This window comes from Chroicocephalus ridibundus, chromosome 5, assembly GCF_963924245.1.
Source record: "Chroicocephalus ridibundus chromosome 5, bChrRid1.1, whole genome shotgun sequence".
Lineage (NCBI taxonomy): Eukaryota > Metazoa > Chordata > Aves > Charadriiformes > Laridae > Chroicocephalus > Chroicocephalus ridibundus.
The window spans coordinates 44,563,081-44,579,383 of record NC_086288.1 but is presented as its reverse complement, the minus strand read 5'-3'; the positions used below and the strand labels follow the sequence as shown (position 1 = coordinate 44,579,383).

The 16,303-nt window shown below is 47.3% G+C and overlaps 1 protein-coding gene across 1 annotated transcript in view; it reads left to right on the top strand.

Moving 5' to 3' along the window:
* Positions 1-8,811: 8,811 nt before the first annotated feature.
* ATRN (attractin) overlaps positions 8,812-16,303 on the top strand; it is a 167,837-nt gene continuing 160,345 nt past the window's right edge. Inside the window, exon 1 of the mRNA XM_063335731.1 lies at positions 8,812-9,242. Within this exon, the coding sequence (XP_063191801.1) occupies positions 8,899-9,242 (344 nt within the window). The 5' untranslated portion in view covers positions 8,812-8,898. The remainder of the gene's footprint in view (positions 9,243-16,303) is intronic.

Below are 16,303 nucleotides of genomic sequence, written 5' to 3'. Positions count from 1 at the left end.
TAGCACTGTTCATGCAACCTCTAGCAAAATACCTGCTCCAATGCTGTTATTATCCTGGGCTTTATTATCCCAGTTATACTTTGCACAACTATTTTGCACAGGCCTGCAAGAGGCATTTGGAAAACTAGTTTCAATTTAAAATCTGTAAGTCCTTACTGGTTTGGCCTGTCACGACAGGAGGAAGCAAAACGTCTTGATGTGATCTAGAAATCCAAGTTCCTTATGTGTTGTTTCAACAGCACATGGGCAAAGCCCTTGCAAAGTTTCACTCTCGTTAAGCTGCAGGCACAAGTTTAAGTACACGTCCAGCCACTCCCATGGAAATCGGATGTACCATTCACCCTCTTAATTACAGGCCCATGTGTAAAAGTTTAGATAAAGTGTAGTTTAATAAACTTTGCATAAATGCTAGGCTCCAGATCCCAGAGGACCTATGTTTGCTGAAACCAAATTAGCCTGAGGTGGCTGAACAACAGGGCTTACATCTGTTCTGCAAACACACTCCCCAGCCCATTTTTAAGTTGATTTAAACCAGCATAACTTCACCCAGGGAAGCCGGCAGCCTAGCCCATGTCACACTTAGCACTGAATGCCGCAGCCCCAGCTCTGTTTCTGCTTATACTACGAAAAAGAAGCAGTTCTCCCATAGCTGATGGTGTTAGACTGGTGTGAAACAGGAGCTACCTTCAGGCAGGCTCTCCCAAAGCTGGGCAGGCAATGCTCCAAAGCCTGGAGCCTTCCTGGTGCCAGTGTGCTGTGCAATTTGCAAGACATCTCAAGGATGAGACCTGTGAAACCCAAGACAATATACTATAACACATAATTTAACTCCATTCCTCAGCCATGAACATACAGATTGAGCACGCTTCCGCTGCAGCCACCTCCAGTGTAAACCTGGCTCAGAGTAAGCAAGGTGCAAGAAACTTCAGGGGCATTACCACTTAAGGGGGTAGTATTAAAGATAAAAAGGCTTCGAGAAGAAAGGTGCTACTGATGGTGAAGAGCCCAAAAGCTGGACTTATGTGTTTCTCTTTTCGTAAAAGTCAGGATGAGGGCATTTGTGCCTTCAGAGTCTTTATTTTTTTAAGGGTCTCTCTTTTCTCTGGCATGAAGCCAAGTTCCTAATAGCTACTACCAGCCCTGCATGACAGCTAATGGAGAGCTTGTGGACCTGCATCCCAGCGTGGCATGGGAAGGTCACCAGACCGAGCACAGTGGAGCCAGAGACGTGGAACCCCCTGGACTGTTTTTGTCTGAAATCCCGAGGAGTCAGCTCTGGAAAGGACTTTGCACCGTCTGGCTTTTTAAGCGGGGTGTTTTCCTGTACAGCCACCTCAGGTCTTCAGCAGGAGTGGCTCTCCTGAGAGCTACTAACAAACATGCCAGATCATTAACCTCCGCCAAGGGGCAGGTGCCTCAACAACCATAACCAGCCCTGCTCCGTCCCCTGGGAAGCTCTGTCAGGAGAACTGAGCATGCGAGAGGTGTACACTCCAGCTGTGATTTTTGACAGGGGGTCACCAAAACAGCCCTGAAGCCCAAGGCTGGTGTCTCCTGCCACTGCTGCTTTCCTGGTCATAGCCAGGGAAGGTGGTTAAGGCTTCAGGCAGCTGAGAAAATGGAGATTAGTCTTCTCCCAGACGGTGAATAACATACAGCTGTCTTTCCCAAGAGGTAGCCAGCTCGATGTGTGAGCCAGAGGGAGAAGGAGGGAGAACTGGTAGCAGAGCTAAGAGACAGAAATAAAGCTAACTGGTGTCTACGGGTAAGTTTATGCATCAATCCCTCAGTTAATTAATGCTTGTTGGTGGAACTGCACCCAGCAGAGGTTGGGTACTGCGCAGGGTCTGTCTGTACAGCAGCCAGAAACGCACCTGCATCCCTGGAGCGGTGCCTGACCTCCCCGTCATCCCTTTGACGGGGTGACGCCGGTTCCCAGGAGGTGAAAGCCGCTACGGGGACGGCGGTGCCAGGGGCTGATTAGGGAAGGTGTTTTCATCCCTGGTACGTGAGTCAGCCAGGGCCAGGCTGCATGTCAAGGGCAGCAACCACATTTCCTTGTAGCAGCATCGACGAGGGCTGGGCAGCACCGTTCCACTCCCTCCAGAAAGGGCAAAGGCAAGGAAGCGATGCGCTCGCAAGAGCCTCTACGATGAGCTGGGGAAGAGGGGAGGACGGGGAGGTGCCAATGCGATAGCATCTCCTTCCCTTCCTTCTCTTCCTCGCCTATCTGATCTCTTTACGGGAGGCGAGACCTCCTCAAACGCACCCAGCACCATCTGCCTGCCTGTCTGCCGATGCGCCCTCGGGACGGTGCTAAGAGTCTGGCACCCGTCGCGGGGCTGCCAAGGCTCTCGCTCCGCCGAGGCTCTCGCTCCACCGAGCCACCGCGGGCACCAGCTGCTCCCCCCACCCCGACGTCAGAGGAGAGAGTCGCCGAGGTCAGACATAGCAGAGATGCTTCTCCGCGAGAAACGTGGAGCGTCTGGCGCGGCCCCTAACAATATGCAGCCTGTCTTTGCCGTTTTGTTTGGGTTTTTGTTCTGAACACACAAAACTGCCTTGCCTCCCTTTATTCCTCCCAAGAATACTCTGCACAATGATGGCAGCTCCTCTCTTTTCAGCCCCTTCCCTCCAGCTGAATGTGCAGAGGGTCACATTATACTGGGCTTCGGCAGCGGCTCTGAATGCCTTTCGTTATCCTCTCGCTGGGCTCCGTTTTGGAAGGAAGGAGGGAAGACAGAGCTATTTTTATAGCATCTAGGCTCTCCCCAGACTGCATCTAACTTGCTATTGTTGGTCAATGATCTTTCAATTACTTTCTACACTCGGGACTTTGCTCTGTTCTTGCAAAAAAGGGCTGATGTATTCAACACGCTCTTTCCCATGAGCAGGCTGGAATTGGACGATTAGGCTACGCAGAAGAGTTGCTTACAAACAAAGCCTTTCTTTTTATAAATATCAGAGTTTGAAAGTGCAGTTGGCTTCCCCCCCCCCCCCCGCAGCAAATTTACCATTCTGTGGTCGTTTTCAAAAAATACCTGTCAGAGATGGCATGCTGAAGTGTTTTTTCTGTTCCCAAGGAGCACAAGTTACTTTCTTTAGACTTTTTTTTCTACTATTTCCTTTTTCCGCCTTACTCTTTATACAATACCCCGATTTTCGTTATGAAGCTGGAGGTTATCTCAAAATATGCCAGGATTTCAGAGGAGTGGCTTTAGAGAGATTATGGCTCTGGGCTGGGAGCCACACTTTCCAGGTTTGGACCTAACTTTAGTCCCTAGTCTATACAAATCGACATTTTCCCAAACAGACAGTCTGTTTTCATAGCTACCCAACCTAAGGCAATCAGATGCCGGTCTTCAGGGCCTGCGTATCTTCCCACTAAAATCAGATGGAAATATATGTGTCAAATATTTCCATAAAGCTCTTTCAAGACACGACCTGAAAAGGGAAAATCTACAAGAAAAACAGAAGCAGAGCAGATACACTGTGAGTAACTTGGCCACTGCGATGCTTTTTGCTGAACCTGGATCAATCCAGCAGCCTTTGTGGCCTGTAGAACTGTACAGTATGAAATATTGTTTCTTTTGAATTAGATAGAAAACCAAGATCCTAACATCTGTAATCACTAGAGCTCTTACAGGGCTCTGCACAGAGACCGGTGATATAACGCAGGTCTACGTGGGGTTGTCACCATGTCACTAACCACCATTTCCACAATTATCTTTGAAAGGGTGTAAGGTTCTTCATTTTCTCTTTCAGTTTCTGCAGTACTCATAAAGTTTTATTATTAGTTTCCCCCTACCCTAAAAATGAAGGACCTAAAGCAACTGCGCAGATGCCGGTATTTTTCAGCTGTTCATCACTACCGTGCTTGCAAATCTATCAGACCTTTGTTCCCGGCAGCACTTTAGTTACTATATTTCATTCCTTATTAAGCATATTTTCGAAGGACCTTTGGTCATTACTTCCACGTCTAAATGAAGGAAAAAGAGAGATCAAACTGGACCTCTAGCAAACTCCCAGTTTATGCCTGAATGTGCTTAATAATTGGATGTGTGTTGTCAAACATGCTCACGGCAGGATTTCCAGGTGGGTGGGTGGAAAGCAGAGGGTTTCTTTGCTCATTCCTGCTGTTCTGACACTTGTATCAGCTAGGGACCTTCACTGCAAAAGCTCCTTATTTGCATGAGAGGGAGGAGGACTTGTGCCAGTGTGAGGTCTGGGACACGATCACAGAAACCAAATGAAAACAAGGGTGAGCTGTTTGCAGGAAGAAGTCTGAATTCTGTAGAGGGAAAAAACCACGAAGCAAGCCCTTCAAACGACCCACGGAAGATCACATGGCTGTTGTTAAGTGTAGGGCTGGCTCACACACCTCCCCAGACAGCGACCGAGCTCCTCAAGTGAAGATATTTTGGTCCGGGCCTGATCCTGTTCAGATTCAGACTTCGCCGGCACTGCAGAGGCGAAGCACCGACGGAGCGAAGAGGAGCTTTGGGGAAAATGGGTTTTTGTTTTGAGTCATCTCAGTTGCTTGGCCTGAAGTTGCATTTAATGAGAAAGGCTTTAGTGTGATGTGTGCGCTGCTTTTTTTTTTTTTTTTTTTATAATAGCAGGAATTTCTTTTTAGCTGTTTTCTTCAGCCTGGGAAGGCGAGGAATTTCTCGTGGGGTGCAAGGGATGATCTCAGTGCTGGATGGCAGGACATCCTTTTCCTTCCTCGTGCCGTTTAGAGAGCAAGGAGGATGTTTTGGACGGGGAGCAAGGACACGCTGCTGGAGCCAGACTGCCCCATGTCATCTGGATACAAGCAGGGCAGCTGGAAGGACCTGCTATGGAAGGGACAGGGCTGGGAGATGCTGAGGATTTGGGAACATGGGCAGAGGTCACAATGGGTGGAAACAGCAGGTTGGATGAGGAACAGAAAAACTGGCGATGCTGGGTTATGAGCTAATTGGAAATAGCCGGGCCCTTGGGAAGGGTTATTTCTGGAGTTTAGGGCTCCTGTGAAATAGCTCATCTCAACAGAAGGAAAAAAGCATGTATAATACAGCATTATGATTATGGCTTCATGTGATTTTTGACCCCAGATACCACTATGACTTGATCCATTTTGAGTCGCGCAGATAAACAGACCAAGCAACGAGCTTCCCAGGGCAGCTCCATTGTTTACACATCCATGATACCCAGCTCTGCCCGTGACTCAGCCATCAGTAATGATGTTCTGACCTTATTAATATCAATGGGAGTCTTCTTAACAAGGACATAATTTCACCCCAGAGGCCAATTCATTAATTAGCATCTCCGGCTATCCTGTCATTGGGCATATGAAGAGGATAGTAGCTTGACTTATATACTGAGCAAATATGTGCTGAGTAAATATGCACTGAATTGCATGTGTAACGACAACATACAGGGTCATAAAAGTTTGGCAGCGAGACTGAAAAGAGACGAGTGTAGCTCCTCACCCCAAATGCAATTCAGTGCTGGTGGTTCCTGCTCATGGTAGAGTCTTATCTGAAATCAATGTCCACGGAAATGCTTGCTTAATAATTAGTTGTTGATTTCCCGTGCTGCATGAAGTCGTGCGAGAGTCACTTAAGTGCTGTTCTGATGACTATGATTTTTTTAGCTGTGATACCCGGGATTATTCCATCCCTCAGTGCAATACCCTTACTGTGTGTGGTTTGCAAAAACACCATTGTCCTGTTGTGCCTGTTGCCAGGAAAGGGTGTTTTAATCATCCTAGTACATCTATTATGAAATATTTCTGTTTTCCAAAATAAAAATAGCTTAGCCTGCACTCTGGGCTAACCTAACTCCTCCCCTTCCAAACCGTATTTTCATGTCAGAAAGCTGCCTGCTAATAAAAAAAAAATAACCAAAAAACCACAAAATGAAGCATTTTTGTACATTCTTCGCATGTTAAAACTGAACAGACTAAACTTAATTTAACAATAATGATCTCCCACAGTTAATGTTTCATGCAGACAGCAACAGGGCACAGTGTGATCACTAACAAGGTCATGAAAGGATTTCTTCTATTGTGCAACATTCACGGATGTTAGTCTTCTCTCAAGTATTCGAGATTGGCCGCTGGGAGCTGGCAAACGCTCTATTAGCTGGACTATTGGCTTGTCATGATGGGAGAACTCTCTCTCCCTACTCTCATTTGCTGGATGATCTTAATCTTAACTCTTCATTTAAGAGAGTTAAAGTTTGCTTGATAAAAACCAACAAAACAATCACTGCACAGATCTGATTATTTTAGTTATTTGGTAGAAAATCTTTTGATTTGCTGATTTTGAGGAAAAACAGAATAAGGGTGGGGAGAGATCTAAGGAGAGATAGCACCTCATGTTTGTCCATCTAACTGGAAAAAAAACCCACACAAATTGTTGAGCACACAAGCAGTTCCTCAAGTCTGACACTGATGCAGAGAAGTTCAACCGAAGTCCAGGATGGGAACAATTTCTCCAAATTTGTTCTTACCATGTTAACCCATGTTTTTGCTTTCAATCTCTTGTGCAACAACTAGCAGTATTTGGCAAGAAAGGAGAGAGCAGATGTTGTGAAAATATGAGTATTGTTATCTCTGATAACTGCAAGTGAATACAAACAGATGTGGGTAGAGACAACGTAGAGGATGGAGGCGGTATCTGACAGCAGATGCCAACCCCAGGCCTGAGCTGGTAATATCTAACTAAGCCATGTGGTACGGAAGCTGTGCCAGAGAAGTTTCCACTGGTGGGAGCCCTTTGGATAGCAGTCAGCCCAGCACAGCATTTTTAAACTGAACCCAAGATTTCATTCTCCTTCTTGGGGCCTCAAGCAGAAAAGGCAAAAAAAATGCAACACAATGGTTCTGTTAGACAGATGCTTGACTGACAAGACGACACAAACTGGTCTTTAGACCAGTTTCCTATCTGCTCACCACCCTTCATTATCCCTGGCAATTCACTTAGAAATCACTGAGGCTCCCACTGAAGAACCTCCTTCAGCTCAGATAGGTAACTGATATTTTGATTTCTAAATACGAATAAACTAAACGAATATAGTCAGTTGGCTACTTCCATCTAGTCTGTTGTCTGCCTTTGCATTCCTGTACCTAAACCCTATCACCCTTTTTTACGGGGAAAATGTGAATAATATCTTTTTTCGCCTTTCATTTAAAAAAATATTTTTTTCTCAGCTGTTGACATCTGTCTATATTTGAAACAAGGTGTTTCAAAATAGAGTTACTATTGAGTAACTCTAGATACAATCAAAGAGATTAATGGAGACAGACCAAAGGCAACATTTACCCAAGAACACTGTCAGCTTTCTCACTCCTTCATCCCACTGAAAATGAAAGGTCTGATAATTTCGAATAGCATCTGTGTTTCTGTTCCAGCCTTCCTGCTGCAAATGGCATCCCTGCTAGTGTGTTTACAAGAGTTGGCTGCTTTGCCCGTGAACTCAGGAGAGGACAAGAGACTGCTTTACTTCTTCTCCCTCAGTTCTTCGCTGTTACAAATTAAGGCCTAGAAATCCTTGGAGAGCATCAGCTTAACTGGTTTTCCAGGGTAGGAAGGTATCCCTTTTTGCAGATCCCTGTTTTCCTGCTTCCACAATTAAATAGTGAGACAGATGCATCTCCCCCATTTTAAACAGGAAACCTTTACTACCAAGTCATGACAAACATCCCACGCTGGTGAGCTTGGTTTTTTTGTGCCACTGTAATTCTTGCAGGAACAGCAGGCTGCTTATTTTGCTTAAGCCAGACCCGATGATGGCGGATCTCACCACTAAGCAAGCTGACCCTTGGAAAACCCCAATGCACAACCTGAGCATGAACAACGGCGGCTTTAACTGCTTCCACTTCCAGCTGTGGAATGCAGCATCCCTTCCCATTGCCTGGACCTCTGTGGCAAACCAAGGCTCGCCATCCTGTACAACTGGCAGCCCCCTCTCCGCAGGGCCATGGCACAGGGGTGGCACACACCTCTCCTCACTCAGGAGCTGGTGTCTGCAGTCACATGGCCACGGGTGGAAGATCCTAGAATCATAGAATCAAAGAATGTGCTGGGTTGTTAGGGACCTCTAAAGGTCACCTAGTCCAACCCCCCTGCAGTAAGCAGGGACATCTTTAACCAGATCAGGTTGCTCAGAGCCTCACCCTGAATGTCTCCAGGGATGGGGCCTCCACCACCTCTCCGGGCAACCTGTTCCAGTGCCTCACCACCCTCAGTGTAAAGAACTTCCTCCTCATGTCTCACCTAAAGCTACCCTGCTCTAGCTAAAAACCATTGCAGCAAATGAAGCAAAAGCGAAATTAAAAAACAAACAAACAAACAAACAAACCAAAAAAAACCACCCCGAAAATCTCGGCCTTTTTTCCTTCCTTCTCCCTCCCCTTCAGCCTCGAGGCCTCCCACACGCCTCAGCGCCTCCCCGCTCCCGCTTTAGGGTCAGTTTGGGGGGGTGGCCGGGGAAGCAGGCCCGTGGCGGGACGAGGGGTGTCTGCCCCGCCTCGGAGGGTCCTTTTCCCGGAGGCGGCCGGGGAGGTGGCTGCGGGGACACCCCCGGGCGGGGTCGGGGACACCCCCCCCCCGCTCTATGCTCCGCGGGCGGCAGAGGTGCCCGCCGCGGGGCCGCTCTGCCCGTCCCCCGCCGCCCGACTCGCTGGCAGGAGGGGGCGGGGCCAGGGAAGGCAGAACCCCGCTGCCATTGGCCGACCTGCGGGTGACGTCATCGACGGCGGCCCGGCGGCGCCGCCTGGCTGCTGCGCGCTCGGCCCGCCGCCTTCTCCCTCCGCCTCCCCCCCCCCTCCCTTTCCCCACCTCCCGGCCACCGTAGCGGGAGCGGCGGAAGCCCCCTCGCCGGCCACCGTCCCGGGAGGCGCCGCGGCGGATGGTCCGCGTTGTCCCGCCGCCGCCCCCCGCCCGCCCCTGCCGGAGTCGGCGGCGTCGTCGTCGGCGGGAGCAGCAGATGGCGCGGGAGCGCGCGGTGCGGCGGGGCCCGGGCTGGAGGGGCGGGAGGCCGCCACCGCGGCGGCTGCTGCTGGCGCTGCTGCTGTTGTTGATGCCGGCGCTGCCGGGGTTGGGGCCCGCCGCTGCTGCTGCCGAGGAGGCGACGGCGAAGGAATGCGACAAGCCGTGCGCCAACGGCGGGCGGTGCCAGCCGGCCAGCGGGCAGTGCGAGTGCCAGCCCGGCTGGGTGGGTGACCAGTGCCAGCACTGCGGGGGGCGCTTCAGGTGAGTCCCCTGAGGGCGGGGGTGTCGCCGGTCGGGGACGTTTCGGGACAACATGGTCGTGGGTGCGGAGATGAGGCGCTGGGAGCCGGGGGGGAGCAGGTCCGGGGGCAGCGGGGGGCGCGTTGAGAGGGGCTGGGCGAGACGCGGGGCACAACAGAGGCTTGGTATGGCCGGTTCAGGTTGCCCTAGGGGACGCTCGGGGTGTGAGAAGGTGTGGGGTTCGGGGCGGCAAAAGGGGTGGGAAGCTTCGGGGCTGAGGCAGCCCAGGGGCCCTGGGTGCGAGGGGCAGATCCAGGTGAGGGTCAGGGGTTTGTTGAGGGGACAACAAGGGGCTTGGGTGTCCCCGGTTGGGTCTGCTCAGGGGCAAGCCTGGGGACAGCAGGGATGTGGGTGTGAGGGGCTGATGCAGGGGGGTGAGGGTGTGGAGGGCTGGGTGGGAGCCGGGTGAGGGGGACAAGAGGGATTTGGGTGCAGTCGGGGAGGTCTGGGGGCATGTGGCTGTGAGGGAGGGTGCCAGAGGGTGACAGGGTGTGACGGGCTGGCAATGCACAAGGCCAGGTCTGGGGGTGTCAGTGGTTGGGGGAAGCCTGGGAGTGACGGGATGTGGGTTCCGAGTGCCCCACCGAGCGGTGGTGGGTGAGTGCAGGGTGTTTGTACCCTAAAGAGGTGCCTTTGAGGGGATGTTATTTTGGGTGTTGGCTGTTGGGGTCGCACGGGGTGACTGGGGGTCAGCTGTGAGTCTCGGGGGGCTGTGGCGGTGTAGGAGCTGGGACGTGGGTGTAGGACACTGGGTAGGTGTGGGTCTGGGCGCAACTGACTGAGTAGGGCTGAGCCTTGGAGATGATGGGGGGTGAATGCGAGGGACTGGGCTTACGTTGTGGTAGGTCTGGAGGGAAAATCAAGCTGGGGGGGATTGGATGGGGGATGTATTAGGGGCAGCAGGGGTGGAATTGGGGGCTGTGTAAGTCTGATGGATGAATGAACTTAAATTAAGACTGGTTTTGGATGTGCGTGGAGGTGGCTGGTGTCAGAGACAGATGAGAGCTGTGAGCAGCGGCTGGAGGACAGCGTGGGTGTGGGGCCAGTTCCTGGGTGGGGGCAGGTAGAGGAGAAACACTGACTGGACCTGGCTGGGAGCAGGTTGGAGTGGGAGAGGAAGGGCGTGCAAGTGGGTGTTAGGGCTGGGTGGAGGCAATAGAGGTGTTTGGGGGGGGTGTTTAAGCAAGCCCATCTTGGCACACAGTGTAAGCAGTTGTTGGGTTTGGTTAAGGGTGAATTTGGGAGGGGTGTGTGTTGGGGACAGAAGTGGCATCTTAAAGGGGGTAGCTGGCACCTGGGGAAGCTCAGCTCTTGGAGCAGAGGAGTGCGTGCAGGAGCCGTGCTAGATCTTGGGGACGGACAAGTGGGAATAGCAGCCTGGTGGAAGGAAGCTCCATGGTTTGCTCCTCAAGCTCCAGAGTTGAGTGGCTGGAGGGGATCGAACAGGACAGGGGGTGGTGTGAGGGTCCTGCCTCTGGGCCAGGTCTTTTTTTTTTTTTTTTTTTGAGAATAAAGATTAAAAGGTGGTTCTGGGCAGGGGGATGGCGACCTCCCAGCCCTACGCTTGTCCAGGCCGTTTGCATGTGTATGTGTGTGTGCAGGAGCAAGGGGTGTCTGTGCAGGAGGAAGGTGATCTTTGGGCTGTGCCATACTGGAAAGCACATTGCCTGCTGTGCCGAGACCAGTTCTGGTGGTGACGGGTTCTCAGACGGGTTGTGTGTCTGAAGACTATCCCACAGGATGAGAAATTGGAAATCTTCATGGGAATAGGCTGGAAATGCACCTTGGCTTCTCTATATAAACTTACATTTTCAGCAGAAGGGTTTCCTGTAAGATGATTACCTGCTTTGGTTTTGGCAGCTGTGGCAGTGAGAGCGCCAGCATGTGTGTCTGCGTGTGTTAGGTGAATTCCCTGGGCAGAGCTGTTCCTGGAAAAGAAGGAAATGAAAAAAGGATGATTATTCTAGGCAGCGATTGGTTTCTCAGGGAGCTTCTTATGGAGAGTACCAACCACCCTTTGATGATGCTTGCTGTAGATTTGGGGGAAGGGGCGCTGTCTGTATAAGCCGAGGAGGAAAAACACTTTGTGTGCTTTAGGAATTGAGGTTTCTATTTTTTTATTTGTATTTTTTGACAGTCTATAGATGGGTGTGTGATGCAGCTAATTTGAAAGGGGATTTGTGTGGAAACGATGCCAGGCTAGGCAAGCCCTGGAAGTTGAAAACTTCCTTTTTATTGTTTTTTTGCCACTGTCATGATAAGAATTTTCTTCTACTTGAGAGAAAGTGTTGTGGAATAGCCATTTACCTGTAACTTTCCTTGAGTGGTTAAGGATGTTGGTCATTTTAAGATCCGCTACTAATGGCTTTTTTTGCCTCTTGTCTGTTTTGATAAATCTTGTTTCTTTTTTGTCTAAAATTTTGACTAAAAATATCATGCATGTTTTTCTCTCGAGGTGTTCTATTTAGTTGTTTATTTATGAGTGAGTTGAAGTTTCTAGGAATGTTTTTAAACTTTGAGCTCTGAGAAAAGTGCAAACAAGTGTTTTTAGCGATGTTTAGAGCTTTGCAGTCACAACTTTCACATGCCTTGAGTTTACTCTGTCTCCTGTCAGAAATGGCATTGCAAGGTGTTTTTTTTTTGTTTTTTTTTTTTTTTTTTGTTTTTTTTTTGTTTTTTGTTTTTTTTTTTTTTTTTTTTTTTGTTGCATGCTTGTCAAGAGCTTTGTTTTAAAAGGCTTGATGTGTGTTAGTAGGCGCTGTAGGTACAAATGGCAAGTAGAAGGGCAGGAGAAAATTATTTTTTAAGTGTGCTATATTCCACATGCTTATATGCTTGACTGAGAGATGTAATTAAATTTGGCATGTTAATCTTCCTGTCCTTATCTAGATGTATATGATGACTATATTTGTGGCTTTGACTTTTTTTGTTTATGTTGAACACTGGGGTTGTCATGATATAACTTGTGCTTTGCTGACCTACTAATGCCTCACATTTTCCTGCGTTAGCAGCAAAGACAGAATGTTGTAGCTTCGTCTTGCAGTCTGCTAGTATTCTACCCGCCGCCTTCATGGGCAAAGTCTGTTTATTTAGACTGCGCTAAGAAATACAGGTAACAAACCTGGGGTGGACCATTTTCTCTCGTTTCACCCAAAACACGAAGGTGGGGGATGATATGCAGTCTATCTATACTGTTCTAATGCTGATGTGTGGGGTTTTTTTAAGGATGTGTGGTTTGCTGTGACTTCTTAAAAAGAAAGAGGAATAGCAGAAGTGTTACCTGCATTTGGTTTTGTAAGTCATTGTTCTGGGTTGTAGGACTGGCTTCTAAGGAAATCCTGACCTCTGCACAGATCAGGGGTGCTCTTTGGGGGGGTGCAGAAGATTGAGTTATTTTTTTTTTTAATTATTTTTTTTTAAGATATGGAACCAGCCACTTGAGTTCTTTAAAGGTAAAGGCTAAGATCTTGGTTTTATGGGAAGCTGAAATAGAAAATACAGGACGTGCCTGATGTGCTTGTGTTTTCTATTTCTGTACAAACCTCCAGTGGGCTTCTGTGCTGGCTGGAGTCTGCTGTAGGCCGGTGGCTTTAAGCTGCCGTAGTCCGGGCAGGAGAGGGCTGCTGCTGTGAGGCTGTCTGCTGGGAGGGATGAGAAATCTCCCAGTCACAGAGCTGCAGCAGCACGCTGGAGATAACGTTCTTGAGCAGTGGGAGCTCAGGAGAAGCAAACTCGCGAGTGAACTTGTCAGCATTCCGTGTTGTACAGTCGAAAGGATGCAGCAAGCTTTGAGACCACAGTCTCTTCAAAGCGCTTTCTCTAGCTCAGTGCCACAACCTCTTGTCCTGCTTGAATTGAATTGTTTCAGCCGTCTGTCTGATGAGCAGGCAGACAAGGACTCCGGAGGGAAGTAAAGCACAGTTGAAGAAGTGACCACGATTTTGCATGGATTTATTGGTCAGAGATTGTAGAGGATTGGATTAACAAATTCAAGATAGTGCTTGGCTTCTGAAACAGTAATTGTATGCAAATTGTATACATAGGCACACTGATGGGTGATTTGATGTATGATTGTAGCTGAAAATATGAACAGAAATACCAAATGATTCCAGAAAACTGTTTTTTGCGTGTAAAGGCACTGGTTCTCCTTTCATGGTAATGCTTTTTTGAGGTGGGAGATTGAAAATGCTAAGCAGTGCTTAGCAATGCAACGTGACAGTTGGAGGAAAAAAAAAATTAGAGTGTATCTTTTAAACTACCTTTTTATTAATTTAATGGAGGCAGTTAATGGGCTGCTGATTGAACATTATTAAGGAGTTGGTGGTAATACAGTGTCCTTGGCCAAAGAATATTACAGTGAAGAGGAATTTTATCTCTAGGAGATTTGGGTAAATCATAACCTGAGAGAGCTGCTAACTGGCAAAGAACTATCATAGTTTCCTTTCTTGAATACATGGGAACTTTTAGTCAAAAGCTAGTATACAAAACCATTGTCTTAAAAAACTACCTGATACAGTTTAAAGCTTTAGGAAAGTCAGGAAACTACTCAATATATCTAAGGACATTGGTAATTTGAATCAAATCAGTTTAAGTGCTTAAATTAGATTTGGGTGCTGCATTTGTGCCTGATCCCCATTCTGTTTCTCTCTTTTCATTACTACATTATCGTGCTTTAAAATGATTTTCTCTTCCATGTTGCTGTGTGAAAGGCTTGCTCAAATGTTGTGCACTGGTAATAAAATAATAAGCTATTCAAGTAGGAAATCTTTAAGCATTATCAATTTTAAAGAATACACTGGAGGAAAAAAGAACCTTTATACACTTTTATTTAGGTCTTGGAGGCATTATTTCCAACTCTGGATTTATAATTTTGCTAGGAGGTGCGTGTGTGTATCTGTCCACGTATGCATATCTATATTTCTATCTATCTATGCATGTTTTTAAATAGTCTGTTCATTGAGAGAAAAACTCATGGCTAATATTTCATCTGAATTCTCACTCTTTTGTTGTTGCTCTCACTGTTTTATTGGCCAGTCTGATGTTTTAATAGGGCTGTTTTAAGAACAAAAATTCATCCATGAGATAATTCAGTATTTTTGAAATATCTGAGATGTTCTACACTTTTTGCCTTGCACTGAACAGCCAGCGTAAATGTTTGACTTGTGTGAAGTTTTGTTAATGTTGCAATAAGCTCATTTCTTATCGTTACTTTTCAGTCTGCTTTATAGCAAGGAGTTGATAGCGGAAAATTCAGAACAGTAAGACAATGCAGTGCACGCTAGAACCTCCCTGTCATCTCTGCCTCATGCACATCAAACGTCTTCACTGCCGGAGCATTGGTTATTAGAATTATTGAACAGCTCATGGTTTCAACCCGTGAGAGAAAGGAGTAAGTAGCGTCCAGCTGCTGTCGTCCTGCTAAGCACGTCTGAGCGTTGAGACCTCTGGGAATGGTGCAGGTAGAGGGTAACGTTCCTCTGCCTGTCAGTTCCAGGAACGTATCACTGCCTCAGACTTGATTGCAAATGCCTCCTTTTCTGCAGTGGTCAACAGGAAAGACATTTCTGTCTCATTTCTCTCTGTCTGTTTGAATATCAGAGAATAGCTGCCTGAGTCACTTTGGCTGAAGTTGTCTGACATGGCACTGGATTTTTCCATTATTTCAGAGTCTCGGTTGCTTCTTTCATTATGGATCCAAAATAAGCTCATGTCCAACCGGGTGTTTGTTACCATCTTAGTCAATTTACATTTAACATAAATGTACTATTGAATTATCAACAAATGACTGAGGTTAGCACTGTTTTCACAGAAACGGTGGGGGTTTTTTGTAAGCTTTCGAAAGAACGAGGACCAGCAATGCTTTTGTTGTGCATCCTGATAAAGTTAAATAACACTTGGGATGCATATGATGGATTTCACTTTCCTGGCGTGTTCCTCTGAAACCTTTGTGAGCAATCAAATCTAAAACCATGAGCTTACTGTGCCTAACATAAGTGTCTATGAAGATTTGTGCTGAAAATCCTCTATATATTGAGATAATGCTGCTGCTGACCAAACTATTGTATTATTGCATTAATTTGTGATACCCTTGGGTGCTCTTTTCTCAAACAGCCGGTTTCCTTGAAGAATTTTTTCTAGTTTGAAGTTCCAAGCACAGTGCTTGGAATTAGCTTCTTGATCTGGTAGAGCTTTGCTTTATTTTCCTGCACTTAGAATGTTCTCAGCAAGTAGTTCTTTAGGAGCTCTTAAATCGCATCTGCTAAAGCATAGTGAAAAGTTATTGTAAAAAATGCAGAAGATGGGATTAAGGATTACGTGATTTTTGTAGGTAAAGCGGTTTTGGTGGAGGAGTGAGCCGCTGCAAACTGGAATTCACCGTAAGGAGGACTGCAACAATTTTATTACAGTACTTTGTTCTTGTATAGCCATGTGGTAACATCTGCCCGTGTAGCCACTGCAGTGTCTTGAAAGCAGGGCTGGAAAATTTGATAATCAATTTTACAGCACAGAACAGAGATGATAATTTGCTTTTGTGCATGGCTTTGAATCAAATACTCATTTAGTCACTGAAATACCGAACCAGTAATGATGTTTGCTTTTTGTTTCCTGCTTTTGTTCCCTTGCTTTGTTTGTGGCTGATACACATGGTGTTCCTTTAGAGTCTACTTGAGATTGTCACTAATGCCCTTCCCTCCCATTGCTTAAAATAAATATTTATCTAATAGAGATGCAGGTTGCTGCGAGGTTTTTGATGGATGTGCTGCACACGTACAATTCTGGGCACAGTTTTGCTTTGTAGAACCTGAAATCCTTGGGATTCTTGCTCCATCCTGATTGTGTAGTCATGAAATCATTAGGGATGGTAAGAGACCTTAATTGCACACGAACAGTCTTCATGTGAAAAATCTGATAAGCTAAATTTGGTACATCAGGAAAGTGGGTGATTTTTAGAATAATGTTTTCAAGAAAATGGACTCAGTATTTTTAAGGCTGATAATAGCCTTAGTGCATCTTGTGTGACA